The 24,339-nt window shown below is 32.0% G+C and overlaps 2 protein-coding genes across 2 annotated transcripts; one reads left to right on the plus strand and one right to left on the minus strand.

The window, feature by feature from the left end:
- The first annotated feature begins 6,464 nt into the window (after positions 1-6,464).
- On the plus strand, positions 6,465-10,500 carry LOC112715418 (probable aquaporin PIP-type 7a). The gene is made up of 4 exons (XM_025767186.2): positions 6,465-7,540; positions 9,100-9,398; positions 9,643-9,783; positions 10,107-10,500. Exons 1-4 carry the CDS (start codon positions 7,204-7,206, stop codon positions 10,197-10,199), a joined length of 870 nt encoding a protein of 289 aa, XP_025622971.1. The 5' UTR covers positions 6,465-7,203; the 3' UTR covers positions 10,200-10,500.
- An 803-nt stretch (positions 10,501-11,303) lies between these two features.
- On the minus strand, positions 11,304-17,010 carry LOC140175614 (uncharacterized). The gene is made up of 3 exons (XM_072204140.1): positions 16,890-17,010; positions 11,421-12,169; positions 11,304-11,312 (listed from the first exon to the last, which is right to left on the minus strand). Exons 1-3 carry the CDS (start codon positions 17,008-17,010, stop codon positions 11,304-11,306), a joined length of 879 nt encoding a protein of 292 aa, XP_072060241.1.
- Positions 17,011-24,339: the final 7,329 nt, after the last annotated feature.

Genomic DNA, 24,339 nt, shown 5'->3' on the forward strand with positions numbered 1-24,339 from the left:
CACTTGCCGGTGAGTTTTGTGTTGGATCGTTTTCCACACATCAACCACCAACTCCTCCTCCTTCTTCTCTTCTTTTTTTTATTAGAATTTCTTCTCCTCTTTCCTTTTTCTCCTTCTCCTCCATCATCTTCATCATCATGATCATCATCGTCGTCTTCTTCTTCTTATACGTATCGTCGTTATCGTTATCGTAAAATTTTTAGCATATTGATGGCATTGCCTGATTCAAAATTAAAGAAAATATTTTTTTGTATCTATAGCAAAATTTTGATGTAGGAGTTCTGAATCTGAATTGTTATTGTGATGAATCTGTTCCATTCTCATTTCGATGTATTTTGAAAAATTTGCAGTGTATTTTTGAAAATATTGTGGTGTATTTTGGAAATATTTCAATGTATTTTTATTCTGATAAGTTCTGCATAATTCAAAACTCTTTCTCTTCCTCCTCCTTATTTTCTGCTGCTACTTTTTCTTTTTCATTATCATCATCATCTTTTTTTTTCGAGTATATACCCATTTTGGTCCTCAAAGAATTTTAGACTGGACATTTTAGTCCCTAACTAAAATTAATTACTCGATTGGTCCTTAACAATTAATTTTGTTAGTCACTTAGGTCCTTTACTCCATTAACTCTGACGGAGGACAAAATAGTCCCTAACAACTCTAACAGGGGACAAAATGGTCCCTGATCTTCTCTGTTCAGAAACAACACAATTCTCTCCCAATTTCCATCATATCTTGCATAACGCTAGCAATCTAACACTATAACTTCAAACTACACAATGCACACTCTATAAATTTAATGTTCACAAGAAAAAAAATTTTCAACTTTTTCTCAACCAATTCATACTCAGGAAACTAATGCATATGTGTCTCAACTAGTTATTACCTTCGATGGATCCCATGAATTTAGACAGCAAGTCTGATTTGTTAAGATCCGTCGTCATCGTTGCCATCTCCCTCCTCCTCTAATACCCTATCATCTCCATGATCATATTGTCCACCACTTCGATCACTTCCTTCAGCTTCTTCTCTGAACCAATATTCAGTAGTCGCTTCAGTTTCTATATGAGCAGCAATAATGACATTGTTCGTTGTACTGATAGCTTGGATGCGAGGTCGAAGCTATCTGCCAACTTGGACTCTGAAAAAGAAGGAATGAAGCACTCGGTATCTATTTCAAATGAGAATTTGCATATGATATCGAAGGAGAATCTTCTCATGATATCCTAATGTCCAACAATCTATATTGCTTGCCGGAGAGTGGAGAACGGCGTGCCCTTGGAGTAGTTGTGGAACTTGGTCATGATGATGTCGTGGATGTGTTGGGGTTGGAGGTGATGTTATCGAAGAGGTGGAAGTGGATGCTTTTGTGGGTGAAGTGCAAAGGAGGTAGATGTACCAGTCACAAAAATTTAGAAAGTGTGTGGTCCATGACATGTTGAGGTAGGTGCGACACGTGTGATAATTTCACCATGACTTAATTTTGGAGCTAAAGAGGAAGAAGGAAAAGATGGAAAAGAAGACTATGAAGGTGAAGAAGGAGAGTATGAATGTTAGGGTTATGCGAGATATGATAAAAATTGGGGAAGAACAGTGTCGTTTTCGAATAAAGGGGTTAGGGATCATTTTGTCCCTTGTTAGAGTTGTCAGGGACTATTTTGTCCTCCGTTAGAGCTAACAGAGTAAAGGACCTAAGTGACTGACAGAATTAATTGTTAGGGACTAATCAAGTAATTAATTTTAGTTGAGGACTAAAGTGTCCAATTTAAAATTTTTTGAAGACCAAAATAGGTATATACTCTTTTTTTTCTTATTCATTTTTTTTCTTGTTTTACCTTCTCAAGTTTTTTTTTTCATTTTACTCTCTTAACAAAAATAAAAACGAAAAAATCAAACAAAGAAGAAGAAAAAACACATGCTGCAAAATTATTTGGAAGAGGATGAACCTACATTTATTCAACTAAAAGAAAGAAAGAAATAAAAAAAGAAAAAACCATTAAAGAAAATATTTTTGTACATTTGTAGCAAAAATTTGATGTAAGAATTCTGAATCTGAATTGTTATTGTGATGAATATATTCCATTCTTGTTTCAGTGCATTTTGAAAAACTTTCAGTGTATTTTAAAATTATTTCAGTGTATTTTTATTCTGATAAGTTCTGCATACTTCAAAACTCTTTCTCTTCTTCCTTTTCATCTTCTGCTGCTACTTCTTCTTCTTTTTCATCATCATCATCATCATCTTCTTCTTTTTTTTCTTATTCATCTTTTCTTTCTTGTTTTACCTTCTCAAGTTTCTTCTTGTTTTACTCTCTTAAGAAGATAAAAATAAAAAAATTAAACAAATAAGAAGAAAAAATACACAATACTACAAAATTACTTGGAAAAGGATGAATCTACATTCATTCAACTAAAAGAAAGAAAGAAATAAGAAAAAAAAAAGAAAAAAAATTATGAAAAAAAATATTTTTGTGCATTTGTAGCAAAATTTTGATGTAAGAGTTCTAAATCTGAATTATTATTGTGATGAATCTATTTCATTCTCGTTTCGGTGTATTTTGAAAAACTTTCAGTATATTTTAAAACTATTTTTGGTGTATTGTAATTCTGATAAGTTCTGCATAATTCAAAATTCTTCCTTTTCCTCATCTTCTGTTTCTACTTCTTCTTCTTTTTCACCGTCATCGTCTTCTTTTTTTTTTCTTATTCATCTTTTACTTCTTGTTTTACTTTCTCAAGTTTCTTCTTATTTTACTCTCTTAACAAAAATAAAAAAAATCAAACAAAGAAGAAGAAGAAACACATAATGCTATAAAATTACTTGGAAGAGGATGAAACTACATTCATTCAACTAAAAGAAAGAAAAAAATAAGACAAAATAAGAAGAAAAATGCATTAAAAATATTTTTGTGCATTTGCAGCTAAATTTTGATGTAGGAATTCTAAATATGAGTTGTTATTATATGTGATGAATTTCTTCCATTCTTGTTTCGGTATATTTTGAAAAACTTGCGGTGTATTTTAAAAATCTTGCAGTGTATTTTATAAATATTTCGGTATATTTTTATTCTGATAAGTTCTACAAATTTCAAAATTCTTCTTCTTTCTCTTCCTCCTCCTCATCTTTTACTGCTGTTGTTTCTTCTTTTTCGTTATTATCATTATCATCATCATCATCTTTGTCTTATTTTTTCTTATTCATCTTTTTCTTCTTATTTTACCTTCTCAAGTTTCTTCTTATTTTACTCTCTTAACAAGAATAAAAACAAAAAAAAACCAAATAAAAAAGAAGAAGAAATACATTGTGTTGTAAAATTATTTGAAAGAGGATGAACCCACATTCATTCAACTAAAAGAAAGAAAGAAATAAAGACAAAAATAAGACAAAAAATGCATTAAAGAAAAATATTTTTGTACATTTGTAGCAAAATTTCGATGTAGGAATTTTGAATCTGAATTATTATTGTGATGAATCTGTTATATTCTCATTTCAGTGTATTTTAAAAATCTTGCGGTGTATTTTGAAAATATTTTGGTGTATTTTTATTCTGATAAGTTTTGCATAATTCAAAACTCTTTCTCTTCCTCCTCGTCATCTTCTACAACTGCTTCTTCGTCATTTTCTTATTTCATATTCTTATAATTCTTCTTCGGAGGAAAAAATCAAATAGAGAAGAAAAAATTATATAATGTTGCAAAAAAAAATAGAAAGAGGAGGAGGAAAAAAATGTAATAACAACAACAGTAATAAAAAGAACAACGAAGAGGATGAAACACGCAAAGAAAAGGAAGAGAAACGTAAAGAAGAAGGAGGAGTAAATACCCATAGTAGTCTCTGAGATTCACGCAATTACCCATAGTAAACCCTAAGATCCCGATTTCCCTATTATAGTCCTCCAGATAGAGCTCCGAGCACTCAAACTAGTCCCTGACCATATATCAGGTGATGACTCATCACCAGAGTGCTGACGTGGCCTCGGATTGCCACGTGGGACGTGTCCAAAACGACGTCGTTTTGGATTTGGTGCCCTTGAAAGCCAAAAACAACACCATATAGTTGTTACTTAGTATGAAAAATAGTTTTCTCCCCCAACATAAACACTTCGTCTCTTCTTCTTCCATCCTCTGACTTCTTCTTCATCTCCCCATCAATGGCGTAACGTTAGGGTTGTATTTGATGGGTTTACGAAAATTTGAGAGAAGAATTCATCTGATCAAAAGTTGTTATCGCTCTTCCCTTCCCTTCCTTCACCACAAACACGAGATTCTGATGTTGTGATCGGACTCAAGGTAACCTTTATTTTTTTTTACTCTGCATTTTGAATACAGTGTTGGTTGATGATAGCATTGGTCAGTGTAGTTGAAGTTCTGGAGTTTTGGTGTCATTGTAGTGTCTAGGGTTTGAATCTTGGTTGGAGTTTGTGGGGTTAGTGTAATACCTGAATGAAACAGGAATGAAACAGGGAGATGTATGGAGGTTTGGAAAAATATGTTTTTTGTGGTGATTATTTTTCCTTTTTAATGCATGAGTAGACTTTCAAATTCTCCATGTATATTGTAAACATTTTAAATTTCTTGCAGATAGAGGAGAAGTTAGACATCATATTTCATTATGGGGGTGACTTCAAAAAAAATTCAGAAGGGATTATGATATATTCTCCGAATAACAAGGCCTGTTTATTATAAGTGTTATCAGTAACTGAGTTTGTTTCCTAAATCCTAAGCGGAAAATCTGTTCTAATTTATTTGCTTAATATTTCTTTTGATTTAACAATGTTCTAGACCTAGAAGCCATTTTTCATTTCAGAAATGTATACTTGACCTTCAATTTCTTCTTTTAAAAGGTTTAATTTATGTATTTAAATTATCATTGTTGTCGCTGCTATTATTTTCTTATTATTTTGAAAACTATGATATTTGAATTGATGTAGTGAATAAATGGATATCACAATTAATTGCAATTGCCACTCAACAAATGATGAAGGAAAAAGATGAAAGGTATCCATTGATTTCTTTTTCAATTGCTATTGTTTTCTTATTATTTTTTCTAGTTGGTTGATGGAGACAAGATCATTGGAAGTGAAACACCTAGCTGTAATGCTTTAAATTTTGATTTTACATCTTTAGAAGTGAAACTGGAAAAATTTCATTGAAACCCACTGAGCTAGTGTTTAACAACGGCATAATTTTGATCCTCATGTTTTATCCATGTGTTTTTAGACTCGGAAGTACTTGGATACATGATGTGTATTTTTTTGGGCTACTACATCATGTTTCATCAGTGTTTAGGAAGAAGTTATGGAAGAAGAAGAAGAAGAGATGAACAAGACGAAGAGGGAAAGTGTATGAAAATTTGGGGATTTAGGGTTACATATAATAGGGGGATCAATCTGGGTAAAAATTAGAACTTAGCCAGCTCAGCTAGCTGTTAGGAGCCCTTCAGCGTGACAATCCGAGGTCACGTCAGCGCTCCGGTGATGAGTCATCACCTGAAATATGGCCAGGGACTAGTTTGAGTGTTCGGAGCTTTATCTGGAGGACTACAATAAGAAAATCGGGATTTTAGGGATTACTATGAGTAATTGCGTGAATCTCAAGACTACTATGGATATTTACTCGAAGAAGGAGAGGAAGAAGAAGAAGGAAGAGGAGGAATGCGGAATACAAACATTAGAGAAAAAATAACGTGATTTTACGCGCGTATTATGTATGTGAATAATTCTATTGAGTTAGAGTTAACTTGTATGAACTTATATATAAAAAATGTTTGTATATATAGCATACGTAAATGAGGAAATTACTTTTAAGACCTTTAACTAATTTGGTTTTAACTTTAAGTCTTCAACCCCAACAAGCAATCGCACACTTTAATAATTAGGATAGTCATAATCCAAATTAAATAGCTAGCTAACGCAATTTCTAGAATAGGACACCCACAGGGTCAAGTTTACCAAGGCTCGAGTTCAACGCGATTTTAATATACATTGATGATATAGACTACTGATTATGTTGACAATGTGCACCGCCGCCCATAAGTCACGTATAGCCGCTGTTATCCCTATTCCCTAACAGAACTTATTCATGAAATAGAACTTATTTATGTAACGTAACTTATCTAAGACATTGAATTTTACACCATGATCAGTACTTCACCAAATCCAATATAATCTCAGTATGTATGGCTAGTGTTCCAATAATTTCATATTTGTTTAATTAGTGTGGTGCGCACAGAACATGGTGGGCCAATCAAATGAGTGGTGTAGACCCATGCCAGATAGGACTAGGGTTCCATTTCTTGTTGTTCCAATCACATCCTTCCAACTCTTTGCCTGTCATTCAGATTCATGAATGAACCATAAAAATGATTGGTCGGCCAGAAAGATAATAACATACAAATTATTCAATACCCCACAAAAACCATATACAACCTACTAATTAAGCGTTCAATAATAGGTAATTGCAATTCAGAAATGGTATTTTAAGTTGTATGATTAACGATGGTGTTCTTAATCAAAAAGAAAAATAATAAGGGAAGTATTATTTTATAATTAAATAAAACTTATATCAGAATGTTATTTTTCATGAAAGAATTATATTATTTAATGATAAAAAATATTCCACTTTAACTTAGAATTCACTTTAGTAATAATAATAATTAGTATATGGTGCAAAATATTTTGTTTTTATATATTGAATGGATACATAACTTTCGATTATTTGTAATAAATTAGAGGAAGTATTGGGAGTATCTGTACAATATGTACAATAGAAGTTTAAGAATATGTATTGTGTTTAAAAAATTAGTAATATTTTATTCTGAATATTCATTTTTTAATTTATATTAGACCAAATAAATAACTTACTATACATATTGTATAAATACTCCATTAGCTTACTAGGGGATTCAAAATTAAAGTACACCATTAGTTATGTTGTTTCCAAATTTTAAATAGACAAAATCTTAAATGAATGTTCATAACTATACAATTACAAGAGGAGCAAACATTTCCGTTATATTAAAAGGACCCAACAACTCCTATTTTCTACATTTTTAACTAAGTCTATATAAACCAATCCCCAGTTCACCACATTCTCATCACCATCACTTCATTATTATTCATTCAGCTCCACTCTAAAGAGAGTGTGAATTGAACTTCATTCAACAAATTAAAAGAGAAATTATAACAAAAAAAAATAATTAATGGAGGGAAAGGAACAAGATGTGTCATTGGGAGCTAACAAGTTCCCAGAGAGACAGCCGATCGGGACGGCGGCGCAGAGCCAAGACGATGGGAAGGACTACAAGGAGCCACCACCAGCTCCGCTATTTGAGCCTTCAGAACTGACCTCGTGGTCGTTCTACAGGGCCGGAATAGCGGAGTTCGTGGCCACTTTCCTCTTTCTATATATCACAATCTTGACGGTTATGGGAGTGAATAGGTCTTCTTCCAAGTGCGCCACTGTTGGTATTCAAGGAATTGCTTGGTCCTTTGGTGGCATGATCTTTGCCCTTGTTTACTGCACCGCTGGCATTTCTGGTAAATAATAATAATAATAATAATAATAATAATAATAATAATTCTTCATTTTTCTTCGTTAACAAACTTTATATCTTCCATGTTTTTCTTCATTACAGGCTAAGTTAGTAATATATGGATGGAGACATTTGTATTATTTTGTTTTTCTCTCTCAACGTTATTTATAGCTACCTAAAACTCTATATATTTGTATCCTTTTCTTACTATTTAATTTCTAACTATAAAAAATTTAAATATTGGCAATTTTAGCTATAAATATGTAAGTTAACATAATATTTATAAAAATTAGATTTGTTCGATAAAATTATCTAAATTCAATAGTTTACTAGATAGTTTTATTGAACATTTAGATAATTTATCATACTAATCTAATTTTTGTTGGATATTAAATTAATTTATATTTTTTATGGTTATTAGTTAAAATTGTCTTCGTTCAAATTTTTTCATGGTTAAAAATAATAGTTATCTTTAATTTTTAATAGCCATGATATGTATAAATACCTTATCTCGAGTATCTTGATGAGTTATCACTACTATAATGGTCCGTCTCTTTAATTATGTTAGAGCCAGTTCTAACGCTTGGTTAGATTATGAAGTTTGATCTAGAAAAATATAAAAGATTATTAAGGAGTTTCAATACTTTCAGCTCAGATTTTAATTTTAAGGTTTTGGTAGAAAAATTAATGTTACTATTATTAGAGCAAAACTGTATGGAACTATGTTCTCTTCTCAACTTGACTAAAATTAAAATCCACTAGAATTTCAATAGGTACTCATATCGGTGTGATTCAAGTTTAATTTTCCTTTCGAAAAGAAAAGGAAATAATTTGGTCATATATGTGTAAGGGTGATAATGGGTGTGGATAGAGAGGGGTTTTTATACTATCCGATCTTATCTTGTCTTATAATAGTCTGTATAAAACTTATTCTACTTCTATTTTTGCAGATAGTAAAAATTCATACCTTAATTTATTTATGTCCATTATTAAATTTAATAAATTAAATTAAATTTTAATATTTATATAACTATAATTATATATATAATTATAATTATCCAAAAAAATTAATATATTATAAATTAAACAAAAAAATAAAAATAATATAATATCAAATAATATTATTAATAATTTTATTATTTTTTACATATATTAAATATATTATATGTTAAAATTATATATATATATATATATTAAGGACAATTCTATGATGCCTTTTGTTTGATATTTAATTTTTGTCTAAATTATCTTTAATAGTAATTTTAAAATATTTAAAATTTTTTAACTTTTATACTTTTAAATTTAGAATTAATTATTTTACCTATTTTAATAATTAGACAATCTTTTAGGCGCAAACACCATATATTAAACCCAACTCTGCTCCCTTCTGTCAAAATCTGCCTCCACACTAGATCAAATAATTACCCTCCCTAACTAAATAGGAGCGAATACCTGGAAGTTTTTGTGGGTCGGATAGTATTATCACCCTTATGTGGGTAATAATTTTGTTACAAGGTCATGATATTTATTATTTAATAATTTAATTGAATTTGTGGAATGTAGGTGGTCATATTAACCCGGCAGTGACATTTGGTTTGTTCTTGGCGAGGAAGTTGTCTTTGACGAGGGCAGTATTCTATATGGTAATGCAGTGCCTTGGAGCAATTTGCGGTGCTGGAGTTGTTAAGGGCTTCGAGGGCAAAACCTTCTACGGCAGCCACAATGGCGGTGCCAACTTCGTCGCCCCTGGTTACACCAAAGGCGACGGTCTTGGCGCTGAGATTGTTGGTACCTTTATTCTTGTCTACACCGTCTTCTCTGCCACCGATGCCAAGCGCAACGCACGAGATTCTCACGTTCCAGTAAGCAATATATCTATTTATATCTCTCTTTACGTATATAATTATTTATGAGATTTTTTTATTAACCTAAATTTTTGAAAAAATTAATTTTATGATATATTATTAAAAATTTTTTTATCAATTTAAATTTTTTTAAAAAATAAATTTATAACATAAATAATTTTAAAAAATTAAAATTAATAATATAATTGTGTAATTACTAATTGTCAATTTTGTTTTTTTTTGTATAAATTAAAATGATTAGCTTTTGGCACCATTGCCAATTGGGTTCGCTGTGTTCTTGGTTCACTTGGCTACTATTCCCATCACCGGAACCGGTATCAACCCTGCTCGGAGTCTTGGTGCTGCGATCATCTTCAACAAAGACCTCGGTTGGAATGACCATGTAAGTGTTTTTATTATTATTAATTTATTTTTAAATTAATTTAAAAACTTCCCCCACCTTATTATTACAAACAAAATTTTACACAATCATCTAATATTTAAACCCATAATTACAAAAAAAAACTAATACTTAAATTAATTTTTCTATTTTTAATTTATTCAAAAATAATTTAGAAACATTAATTTTTAATAAATCTAAAAATTAAAACAAACGGTTAATTTTTTTAAAAAGGAGTATATTAATATTAAAGTTTTTAATTTATTATATATATATATATATATATATATATATATATATATATATATATATATATATATGTGCAGTGGATTTTCTGGGTGGGTCCTTTCATTGGAGCAGCTCTTGCGGCTCTCTATCACCAAGTTGTGATCAGGGCCATGCCTTTCAAATCTAGCTAAGCACTGAATGGATCCAACGGCTCTCATCGTTTTTTCCCTCCTTTTCAATTAAGCTTTTTCTATTTTTCTATTTTTCTGTTTCTATTTTGAATGTATGTATATTATGTATGATGTAATGAAATATCATCATTTAGAGGTGGTTGTTGCATGTTGTGTTATGTGTAATGGGGCCAATTTTCCTATACTTTTAAGTTGGAAGATGACCCAGCTCATCATGTGATGTATCCCTTTGGACTTTGGTTGCGCTGTGTGCACTACTTTATCAAATTAAATCAAAAAAATAGTATGCTTCCCTCTTTAATCTTTAATTTATATAGAACATTGTCCTTACTGTTATATTTTTTGACTATTCAATATAAAAGAATATCCACGGTTAGCACGCCTGTGATCTAATTGAATATTCTATTGGGAATTTGGGATGAACTTCGGACTTCGGACTTCTGACTTCGGACTTACGAATTGTAACGCTGGGCCAGCGGCTCATTTTTTTAGTAACGGAAAAAATGGTGTGTAATCCAATATTATAATTAACAAGTTTAATCATCCGTGTCATGCATGTGATAAGATTGAAATTATAATTTTAAGTTGTTATGTTAAATTTCGTTTTAATTATAATAATTTAATTAATAAAAAAATAATTTGTATGTGTTATTTTTCTTTTCTTAATATAGTGTTAATTGTATTAACTATAAAATAGTTATTTAATCTATTTTTTCAATAAATTAGACATATATACTCAATATGACCATAAATAATCTAATAATACTTAAATCTACCAACAAAGTTTTATATGTTGGTTTACTGTAAAGTAAAAAAATATCAAAATCAGCTCAAAATGAAGAACAAATAATAAAGAATCCTAATACAGAAAATTTTGTAATAAACAATAAATAATTTAAACCTACTGAATAACAATTCAATGCTATTCTTTGATACCTGCAAAATATATACATGAAACAACATTGTATCAATGTTTGTATATAAAATTATATGATTAACGTAATTATAAAATTATTTGTCAATAGAATAAAATTATACGAATTTTTATGATAATTTTAATATTCTCAAACTATTAATGTAGAATAATAATTCATCTATTAGTTCCTAGAATTTCTAAATTTTTTTTAAGTGATAGTAATAAATTTTAATAAATAAATAGATTTAGTAAGACATTTTGTTATTACCTTTTTATTATAAACTCTCAAAAACTTCTCTATATACCACATTCATCGTGTAGTTATCTTCTAAGTGTCCATGATCTTGCAACAGCACTCGCAGACCATCTTTACTCGTTACCCTTGATAACGCAACATACAATTGACCATGGGTGAAAACTGGCCTTGGAAGGTAAATTCCAACTTTCGATAGAGTTTGTCCCTGGAACTTATTTATTGTCATTGCAAATGACATGATAATTGGGAATTGTCTTCTTTGAAACCTGACCGACAATGTTTCATTATTTGGAATTAGATTCAGTCTTGGGATAGGAACAATACTTCCAACTTTGTTACCAGTTAAAGTCTTGCATTCTATCACATGATTTCCCATTCTTCTAACTTGCATCCTCGTTCCATTACACAAACTATTAGTTTGATCTATATTCCGCAGCAACATAACAGGAGCGCCAACCTTCAGAACCAACTTGTGTGGTGGTAGACCTGAACAATTTATTCCATTTAGAATCTTCGGCGAGAAAGCATCTAACTCAAATTCCATATTTTCCTCTTCAGCACACACAGGGTCTGAACTTAAGTAGACTCTTTCTTGTCCAGGTAACCCTGCAGTCATCTTGTTGTTGACATCAGTGACACAATCCAAAGTTGGTGCAAGAATTGCTCTATCCTTGAAATAATTTTCAACGGATAAATTGGATAACATATCTGGATACACGAAATCAATGAGGTCATCCAAAGCTGTCTCAGAGTTCTTAATCAAAATATCATATTGTATATGAACGATCGATTCACCATCTGTTGTATCACCAGCCAAACCATCACAAATTTTGAGTAGCCATTACTTAATATACAAAATTTGAAATTGGAAATTGTTATTACTAATTCAATTAACTGATTAATTGAGTAATAATTGTCAAATTATTAAGGTGCAAAATCATTGATTTACTCAATTGATTTCCATATATTATTTATATTTCAAGTAATAATTTGAAATTATATTATTTACCTAGTTAATAATACTATTATTAAAATTTATTTTTTGCATTGATTTTTAAATTAATTATTAAATAATTATTTTTGTTAAGATAATTGTTTATAAATTATTTCAAATTATATTTTGTTAAGATATAATTATTTAGATTATTACTCATGATACGAGTATAATTTCATTTTATACAAATTAATCAATTATAATTATATGACACGGGTGTAATTTCAATTTTATCTACGGATTATTTCTCGTAATAATATACAACATATTATTTACCGTGATAATTTGATTTGATTGATTTTTAATTATTTACGTATATAAATGATTAAAATATATAACATAAATATCGTAATTATTATAATTCTATGATATCATTATAATTAATATATTTTATCATAATTAAATATTGATTTGATATAATTATAATGAAAATACTTTCCCAAAATAATATAATCTACTATTATTTATCCACTAATTATTTGGCAATAAACCTTAATATGATTTTTTACATCTCCGCTATGAGAAATAACTACTTAGATATACTAAATAATATGTAGCATATTACTACCTGTATAAGTTAAGACACAAATACAGGATTTAATTAAGGTGATTGAAACTTTTACAAACAGAATATGACCTCAATCGAATAAAAAAGGGTACTCAATTTTGCATTAATTAGCTAGTCGAAGAAATAACATACTCATTCATTATTCATGTTTTATTATATTTTTTAAATAATATATAGAAAACATATATCATGTGTATAAAAATGTGACTATTAGTAATTTTATTAATAAATCTTTTTTTAAACTATTACTAATTTCAATTTTAATAAAAAATCTGAGGAAATAATTTCGCTTGCCATAAATAATATACTAAAACTGTTAGTATATTATCTTCTATATGGTTAATTAAATTTATCAATAATTTTTTCATGTAAATCGTTATTACCCAGTTTTTAATAACTACTTAATATAGAAAATTTGAAATTGAAAATTGTTATTACTAATTCAATTAACTGGTTAATTGAGTAATAATTATCAAATTATTAAGGTGCAAAATAATTGATTTACTCAATAGATTTTCATATATTATTTATATTTCAAGTAATAATTTGAAATTATATTATTTATCCAGTTAATAATACTATTATTAATAATTATTTTTGTTAAGATAATTGTTTATAAATTATTTCAAATTATATTTTGTTAAGATATAATTATTTAGATTATTACTCATGGCACGGGTATAATTTCATTTTATACCAATTAATCAATTATAATTATACGACACGGGTGTAATTTTAATTTTATCCATCGATTATTGGCAAATAAATTTTATTTCAATTATAAATAAAATCTGTTTTTATTGGCAAATAAATTGTCTTTAGGTCAACGATTTAATATATGTGTAGGTTCATTTTTTGTCAAATATAATGAAAATATAAATAAAGAAATAAAGGATAAAAATAAACTTAATAATATCTGATACTACTTCATTTTATTAAATTATTTAAAAATAGCACATCCACAAAAAAATAATTGTAATATATAAATTGAGGCAATAATTTAAAATTCTATAATTATAATTTAATCAAATACTAATAGTAAAACTAAATTACCTAAACAATATTGAACCTATTTTAGTCCTTAGTCACGTATAGTATAGAATCATTCTTGTAACGACAACCAACTGAAATAACATCGTAAGTTTCAATATTTAGAATTCGTGCAAAATCAGACCATCTCTTGTTAGATAAGCTTCATCATCCGCTATCCATGCAATGCGGCAAGGTATAGAATTGCCACACCGAGAAACCAAACTAACTCTTATTCCCCTCAATGGCATTGCATGCATGCAAAAGAAAACTGGTAATTTTTGAAAAAAAATCAAAATATGTTAAAAAATTATTCTAATAATGAACAGCTTAAACTAAGAAAATTTAAATATATTACCAATCGTTGAAATTGCATATCTGAATTTGCCATGAATTTAGCAAAACTGAACTGAAACTGAGGGAATACAATTTCATTATGTGCTCCACTTCGAAGATTTTCGGGCAGACGTAAAAAGTATGGAGGGGATGGAACTTGAACTTGCCCTACAAAGTTCCGTGGATACAATTCCTCAATCAAAAATCAAGCTCCTCCTAAGAAATCTAACTTTAACCACATTCCATTGGGTTGGTCATAATAGGTGAGTAGATCCAACCATCCTTCGGTAAAGTAGAGACTATTGCCTCTTCTTTGAACGCTTACATCCATGTAGTTGGAACCCGAATCAGTGAAGACAACTCGATGAGGTATTTTATGGATGTGATGCATTGTAAATGATTGTGGCAAAAGACAATCAAACTGGAATATTAGACGATAAGAATAACTTAGAGTAACAACAAATAAAAAATTATCAAAAGAATAATATAATAGAATGAGTATATGAAAAATATTATAAAAAAATTATAAATTGTACCTTAAAAGGACCAACTTCAATAAAAAACGAAGAATACATTCTTATTCTATGAAGTAGTAAAAAAATACTAAATATAAAATTATGAATTGACTCTCAAATTTAGATTCATGTACCACAGGAAAACACTATATATAGACTTTAGTAAAACAAAAATAAATATGTAAATTACCTATTATTAAGGTAATATTTTAATAATGCATTAAATTTTGATTTGATACAATTATAATGAATATATGTTTCTAAATTAGTATAATTATATATTATTCATTAAATATTAATTACAATATAATTATATTAAAGATATTTTTTATAAAATAATTTAGAAAAATTATTTTATATACGTGAATCAGGTAACAAAGATTTATTATTATTATTATTACTATTATTGATATTATTATTATCATTAAAATTATTAAAAGTATTTTTAATTGATAATTGATAAGTAATTTAATAGTGCATTAAATATTGATTTGATATAATTATAATGAAGATATGTTACTAAATTAGTATAATTATATATTATTCATTTAGTATTAATTATAATATAATTACAATAAAATAATTTAGAATAGAAAAAAAATTTATTCGTTTTGGAGGAAAAATGGAGGCATGAGAGATCGACACGTCACCTTTAGTAATTGGGAAAAAACTTAGTTTTAGTATATTAAGTAGATTAATATATTTTTTTGTATAAATTTTATTTTACTTTTTTATTTTAAATAATAAATCAGACCTTCGGATAATAAACAGCGTGGGTCAGCTGGTAACTCTGTAAGCGTATATAACATTTGGAGTTCAAAATCATCGGTAACTGATTTTTTAATTTATTTTTATAAAAATAATATGCACTAGTTTATAAATAATAAATTAAGGATAAGTATTATCAAATAGTAAGTAGTGGTGTACCCAATGAGTATAGCTCAAATGACATAATCTCTCCATATTTAATTAAAAAATTACAGATTTGAATCTCCTATCTTTGGTAAAAAAAAAAAATAGCACGTAGTGGCGTGACTGCTCATGCGGAATACCTACTTGCATAGTTACATTTGTTTTGTGTCACATTTTTCTCTACTTACATTGCAGTAGGAAAATAAAAACTAAAAAGAAAAGCAGAATAAATTATTATGATAAACATGGATAACCAAACGGATAGGACTAATAAATTAATTATGAACTAAAGAAATTTAAAAATTAAATTTTATATTTTAGAAAAGTAAAATATTTAGAATGCGTATTAAAATACTAATTTTAAAAATTTTAGTTTAAAATTAGGTTAACAGGCCGAATCGATTGAACTAGATCCATATTCGGCCCAAGACTCAACATATATATGATTAACTCAGTCTTCTCTTTTTCCTTATTCATCTAAGTGTTCAGTGGGTAAGGTAAGAAACCACTAAATTTTTGTTAATTAGTGAACTGTTGAACCCTTGTATAAATTATAGTAAAATTGTATGAAATTAGATTGAATTTCATATTGCTTTGGAGTCAAATTGGTGAACTGGGACAAAATTCTGGTAGTTGAAGCTTGTTGAGTTGATTTGGGGACTTGGAAGCTTGTGGACAAGAGGTTTTGTAGTGCTTTGTGGCTTAGAGGAGAATCGGCCAAGGTATAGTTTTGGTTTCTTGTAGATAATATTAAATGTTGCGTGAAAATTTACACTACTAGAAAACTAGCTATTATAAACGGATATTTTCGACAGATTTTACCACAAAAATACAGACAGAATTTGCGAGGAATTTTTTGTCAGAAACGTAAGAAAATGAATGAAAATAAATTGCAGATGGAAAAGAAAATTCGTTGATAATTCAGTCGGAAAAATTAATTTTTTCGTAGGAAATAGTTACCAACAAAAAATCCGTTTGTAATTAAATGAATAAAATGCTGCATTTTATTAAATTATTACAGACAAAAAATATGTCTATAATTTAAAATATTCCATAAAAAATATTGAGTTAAACCTAACTCTACCCATACCCTCTCGAGCTCCACATTCCAAACGAGCTTCACAATCATCTTTCTCGACGTCTAGCTCTATTCACACTCTAAACCTTTCTCCTCAGTGCCTTCATCCACCGTATTCTTCCCCCAATCTTCATCTGAATCATCATTGCCACAATTACCATCATCAACACCTTTGGGACTTTCATCACTCTCGTCGTCATCAATCATTGCTGTTTTTCGTGTCGTCCTTTCTCTTCCACTCTTTTACGAGTACAAACCCTAATCATTCTTCGGTGACTTTTTCTTCTCTTCAAACCAACACCAATGGTGAGTATTTGAATTTTCTACTATATTTTCTTCTAGTTTTTGATACAATAAAATTCCATTATTGCAATGTAATTTTCATGTCGTGTTAGTTTAATTTCTTCTTGATTTCTGATGGTTATCAGTGGCTAAGAGAAGGGGGGTTGAATCTTAGCCCCTTTTTTCTGAGTAACACTTTTTGCCCATTTAGAATACTTTAGGAGATATTTCTGCTTTTTGTCTCGTCACTAGTCAAGAGACGTTTTCTTTTTGTCTCGTAACCAATGAGGAGATAATTTTCAATCTTGTCTCCTGTGCAACAGAATCAGAAATGGAGTAGAAGAGAAAGAGAGAATCACACCAAAAAGTATCGTGGTTCAGCTGCTAAGTGCAATGTAGCCTTGACGAACGAAAAATCACCGATCAAGAGTTTATAAAGAGAACAACGTTGCAAGTATAGCTCTTAACTAATGAAGATACCGCGTATCAATTTAAAAGAGTTGTCACAAAATTTGGAAATAAAATACTGGGAGTATGAATCCCAGGTTGTCTCCCAATGAGCTGACAAAAGAGTGCTATTTTATTGATCAGAGGTTTTCCAAGGATTTTTAAGAGTTAAAGAACAGAGAGATAAGTGGTTGAGAATTTATATAATCAAATAAAAAGCGTTGACCGGGGGTAGATTAATTGGAAGTTCTATCCTTGTTGGAATTTCTCAAGTGTAGTTTCAAGAGGTTGTTATTTTCACTTAGTTAACCCTTACTAAATAAAGGAAAGTCAAGTGATTGAGCTAATTCTTATTTGTAAGTCCTAATCCTCTCCCTTGGGAAGAATTAGCATTAGTAAATAGAGAATTATCCAATAACTTCCAAATTAACTAATCGCTTGAGCATTCCAACTCAAAGGTCTTCTCTTAATCACCACCAAGTCAAGTAGGAGTTCTACTCCATTGAAATGAATATAATTTTCACAGAATTAAGAGAGGAATAAAAGTGAGACATGATGAACAATAACTGAAAATCAATTAAAAGTAAAAATAGTTCTTTGCATTAATAAATTTCGAAAACAATTCAATTGTAACTTTGAATAAGGATTAAGGATATGGAAGAGTAAGGGACAAAGAAAACAAACTAGAATAAATAAAACTTCAATGGAGGTAACAACTCTTCTCAATATCTCAATCAATAGCAAAAAGCAATAAAATTCTAAGAATTATGAATGTGAAGAAAACCTAGAGGAAGCAGTGGCAATCTCTCTCTAGATTCCAAAAACTAAACTAAAAATATGCAGAATGAGAATGTGCTTTGAGTCTCTGCTATTCCTAGCTCTAGTCTGTGCTTCTAGGCCAAAAACTGGGTCTAAAACTGGCCCAAAATTGCCCCCAATGATTTTCTGCAATTGCTGTACGTTGCGCATGTCACGCATCAATCACGCGTGCACGTCGTTTGCAAAAACTCCTTGTCACGCGTATGCGTCAGTTAAGCGTACGCATCGCTCGTCCTCTGTGCTAATCATGCGTGTGCGTCAAGTGCGCGTGCATGTCGCTATGAAATGCTCCAATTCACGCGCACGCGTCGGCAATGCGTGCTCGTCATGTCTTGCTAGTCAGCTCCATCGTGTCTTTGTGTTCCTTCTATTTTTGCAAGCTTCCTTTCCATTCTCCAAGCCATTCCTGCCCTGTAAAGCCTAAAAACACTTAACACACAGATCACGGTATCGAATGGTATTGAGATGGATAAAAATCTACAATTTAAAGGCTCTGGAAGCAAGTTTTTAATCATAGTATTAAATCATGAAGGCAAACGTATAACATACTAATTACATGAGCAGGTGTAAGAGAAAGGTGATAAAAACCACTCAATTCAACACAAGATAAATCATAAAATAACGGTTTATCAACCTCCCCACACTTACACATTAGCATGTCCTCATGCTAAGCTCTAAGAGATCAAAATGAATAAATAGGGATAGTAGGACTCATGCAATGCAATGTAACCTATACATATGAATGCAACTATATGAGGAAATGTCTATACCTACTTGGTTAAGAAACAAAACAAGTTCTTCAAGACAAACAGAAATCAAATTCCACTAATTCAAATCACACAATAAGAGAATAGTAAACTTGTAAGGAGATAGCTCATGAAAGCTGGGAACATAGAGTCAAGCTTGAACCCTCACTAGGAGCGTGTATGCACTCTAGTCACTCAGGTGTATAGGGTAATCCACTCTAGTCTCCTCCATTCATGCTTTCTAAAATTTGTTCTTCATCTAACCAATCAACAAATATTTAATGCACACATGCAAACATTATGAGGTCTTTCTTAAGGTTGTAATGGGGCTTAGGTAAGGGTGAGGACACATATATGGCTAAGTGAGCTGAAAATTGAATCCTTGATTATCCTAAGTTCTCACCTAACACACACACACACACACGTTCCCTATGCTTCTCAAATCATGCCTAAATACTCATAATCTCACTTTGTATGTTGCACCTACTCATGTATTTAAATGTTCTTTTTATTTCACCTCATATGCATTGATTTTTTTTATTAAACTTATCATTTGGGATGCTTTCATTCCCCTAAACTTAAACTTGAAACATGCAAAAATATATTTTTTTTGAAAGCATCATAGCATCAATGCATTTGGTTTTCATAATTTCACATGAGTAGCATTCAGACCTTAGATATTTATCAATTAATATACATTCTTATTAACCCGAGTTTTCATAGTTTCCCCACATTTAGTTTTCACACAATCTCTATCTTAAGCTAACCAAAGATTCAACTTGGGGGTAATTAATTTGTTTTTCTGTTTAAGACTAGTGATGTGGTAAAATATAGAACAAATGGGGATTAACAGGCTCAAAGTGGCAAATAAGGGATAATTAGAATGGTGGGCCATGTAGGATAATGAGCTAATAACAAATGATAGCATCAATCATACATGTGCATGAATACATTAAATAATGGATATATAGAATGGAACAAACCATAGATTGCAATCATAGAGGAGAGAAAACACACAAGAATAAAAATCATGGTCAAATAATGTAACCATACAATTAGGCTCAAAATCTCACTGGGTTGTGTATTCTAGCTCTAAAACCATGTTCCAAATTACAATCTTCAAACAAGTTTAACATAGAATTTTGGTTTGAAATAGTGAAATTTTTCAAAAATAGGGTCTTTGAAAAGAACTTATTATTTTTCAACCAAGCAGAGTATACATGCAACTAATTATTACTATACAGTCTATTCTATCTAAACAAAAAAAAATTTATCTACTGATGCTAGGAGAAAGAGAAGTTACCTCCGAAAGTCAAGTACTAACCGATCTCCCTACACTTAAAGCTTGGCACCGTCCTCGGTGCCATCAGTCAGGAACAAAGGGGGGTTGATAATAGCATCTCCACAGTCGGGTGCGTCTGGGCTCCCGGTGCTGGTAGTTGAAGTGGAGTCCTGAGAGTCTGGTTCTTCTGTGGGTGGGTGGTTGCCAATAATCAGCTCCTTGAGGTATTTAAATTGGCGCTTGTGACGGCGCTCCATGCGATTCAACCTCTGTAATATCTGAAGGAGCAGCCGATTTGTTGATGGTGCTTGTGATGTGGAAGGAGAAGGGATATCTTTGGCCGGTCTTCAGTCCGACCAGTAGTGGCTGCTGCGGGTCTGATGTATTTCCCACTTGGAACATATTGATCATCCAAAGGGAGCATGGCCTTGGTGTCTCCAGCTCTATAGGGGACTCCGACTGCCGAGACCAAATCTGAAACCAAGGCGGGAAAAGGTAAGTTGCCCGTAATCTGTATATGTCACATGGCTTGCCGGATGTGTCTTGGTAAGTTGAGAGGCTGGTCCGTAAGGATACACCAAATGAGAACAACCATGTCTGCAGTGAAGGAGGACTCGTGAGTGCTCGGAAAGATGTAGTGGGACATAATCTGTGCCCACACGCGAGCCTCCAAGGTAAGTGCGGAAGCCAGTATGCTCTTAGGATGGGATCGATGGTAACCATAGATCCATGAGCTACCAGGTAGTGCTATAGTTCTGAGAACGTCGTCCTAGTCAAATTGGTATTGCTGGCGCTTGAGAGAGGCTAATTGAAATGCATCCAATCCTTCTGGAGCAGGGGGAAGATCTAAAGCTTGCTGAATGGACCCCTCAGATATGAGGATCTGCTTCTGACGGACATAGACAGACTGCAGGGTTGGCATGTGAAAATTGGAGTAGAATTCAACTACCCATGAGAGATTAACCTGCCGTGGCTGTTTCCGTAAGAAATCCCATTCTCTTCTGTCAATGCGGGGCTCTACCGAGTCAACAATGTTGGTAGGGAGGATGAGAATGTGCTCATTGTTGTAGTTTCTCGCCGCTAGAATGGGGAACATTTGTTCACAGTAGCGGTTAGTGAACCACGCAGTGTCCCTTGTTGGAAAGGCTTTTTCAGATTCATTGACCTTGATGATCCTCTTGACTCGTTTTGTTGATGGTTTGACAGCTGTTAAAGATGGGTCCGCAGCTAGCACTCTTTTAGTTCCTCTCTTTGTCGGTGGTTTGGGGGCAGCTTTCTCTTTACCTTCCTTGGTGGCCATCCTGAAAGAGAAAAAGAAAGGTACATGTAAGTCCAAGGATTATAGCACGGGAGAGGAACATACAAGTGATGATCTTGCCAAGGTAAAGAAGGAAGTCGTTAACACATGGTCGCGACTTCATGTAATTAGGACATCAATGGAAATATAGCAAGAAAGATGAAGGCAATTAAATGCAAGATGTTTATTGGTATGCCGGCAAAGGCATGAGTAGCATAGATCAAGCATTAATTACGAAAAATGTATTATCACTTGTAACAAATTAACAATCACGTTTGTATTGACAATTATATTAAATTAATAAAATATAGAAAGGGTTTTGTGAAAAACAGGCATTAGAGTAGAAAGATAGAACAATTAAAATTGCACAATGCCATATGGGCTTTTTCACAAACACTTAGTATGCATGTTTAATATGATAGGGAAAGAATTAAATTAGAACACACAAGCATTCCCAAAAATAATTAATATGAATTGTCAAATAACTCCATAATAATAATTACAAGCAATTATAGAAGAAATCACCCATTCATATATCTAACACCAAGTAAAATAATGCAAAAGTAAATAATTAAGAGGAGGAAGGGAGATAAAATAGAAAGAAAGAACCTTGAGAAGAAGGTGATAAAGAGAGAGATGATGGAGAATGTGAGATTGAGAGAATATGAGAGAAGGGGGAAGAAGAAGAAGAAAAGAGTAAGGGAAGAAGAAGAAAAAGAGTGGAGAGAAAAGAAAGAAAGAAGAAGAAAGAAATTAGGATTTAGAAAAGGAAAAGATATGAAAAGTGGCGGCACAGGGATCAGGTTGCGCTATGCTGATGATGCATACGCGTGGGTTGCGCAAAAAGAGAGGTGACGCGTAAGCGTCGGTCACGCGGACGCGTGATCGTGTTTGTGCTACTAGCGCAAGGGTAACGTGACTCTCGCACAACCCTCTGTTCAAATTGGGATGTGTGCCAAAATGCCATATGACGCGTGCACGTTAGGCTCGCGCACGCGTGGAAGTGCTTATTGTGAAAGTGACGCGCACGCGTCCACGACGCGTACACGTGATGCAATTTGTGCCTCGGGCACAGCGCCGGCACAAAGCCAGCCCAACTTTCGGCCACTACACCTTTTACGTCAAATTCGTAAGGTCATGCGTGCGTGTCATTGACGCGTACGCGTGGAGTGCCAATTTCTCAGATGACGTGTACGCGTGAGGGACGCGTACGCGTGGTGATGCTTGTGCGATTGGCACACTTTCTGCACTACTCCCACGTAACTTTCTGCCTTTTTTTATGCATATGCAAATGTAGGCTATATATAGAAATAATGAGAAGAGTCACTAAAAATAGAAACTAAAAAGAGAGGAATGATCATACCATGGTGGGTTGTCTCCCACCCAGCACTTTGCTTTAACGTCCTTATGTTGGACGGTCCACCAGCTTAATCTGCTTCTATTGGCGGGTCCTCCAAGAGGAAAACCTCTAGCTCTTTATTGTCCTTCATCTTCTCACCATGATACAGCTTTAAACGATGTCCATTGACTTTGATGAGATTAGAACTTGAAGGATGGCTCAGGCGGAAGACTCCATATGGCTCTGCCTTCTCTACTCTGTAGGGACCTTCCCACCTTGATCTCAGCTTGCCTAGCATGAGCCTCAGCCTTGAGTTGTAAAGGAGAACTAATTCCCTAGGTCTGAACTCTCTCCTTTTAATGTGCTTATCATGTACAGCCTTCATCTTTTCTTCGTATAGCCTAGAGTTATCGTATGCTTCTAGGCGAAGGTTATCTAATTTTTGTAGTTGCATTTTCCTTTCAGCTCCGTCCTTCTCAAATCCCATGTTGATTTCTGATGAGCGGATAATTTATACGCTTTTTGGTATTGTTTTTAGATAGTTTTTAGTAAGTTTGAGCTACTTTTAGGGATGTTTTCATTAGTTTTTATGTTAAATTCACATTTCTGGACTTTACTATGAGTTTGTGTGTTTTTCTGTGATTTCAGGTAAATTCTGGCTGAAATTGAGGGACTTGAGCAAAACTCTGAAAAAGGCTGACAAAAGGACTGCTGATGCTGTTGGAATCTGACCTCCCTGCACTCGAAATGGATTTTCTGGAGCTACAGAACTCCAATTGGCGCGCTCTCAATGACGTTGGAAAGTAGACATCCAGAACTTTCCAGAAATATATAATAGTCCATACTTTATTCGGAAATTGACGACGTAACTTGGCATTGAACGCCAAGTACATGCTGCTGTCTGGAGTTAAACGCCAGAAAAACGTCATGATCCGGAGTTGAACGCCCAAAACACGTTATAACTTGGAGTTCAACTCCAAGAGAAGTCTCAGCTCGTGGATAGATCAAGCTCAGCCCAAACATACACCAAGTGGGCCCCGGAATTGGATTTATGCATCAATTACTTACTCATGTAAACCATAGGAGCTAGTTTATTATAAATAGAACTTTTTACTATCATATTATCATCCTGGATTGTATTTTGAATCCTGTGATCACGTTTTGGGGGCTGGCCATTCGGCCATGCCTGAACCTTTCACTTATGTATTTTCAACGGTGGAGTTTCTGCACACCATAGATTAAGGGTGTGGAGCTCTGCTGTACCTCAAGTTTCAATACAATTACTATTACTTTCTATTCAATTCTCTTTTATTCTTATTCCAAG

The sequence above is a fragment of the Arachis hypogaea genome, chromosome 10 (assembly GCF_003086295.3).
Source record: "Arachis hypogaea cultivar Tifrunner chromosome 10, arahy.Tifrunner.gnm2.J5K5, whole genome shotgun sequence".
In the NCBI taxonomy this organism is placed as follows: Eukaryota; Viridiplantae; Streptophyta; class Magnoliopsida; order Fabales; family Fabaceae; genus Arachis; species Arachis hypogaea.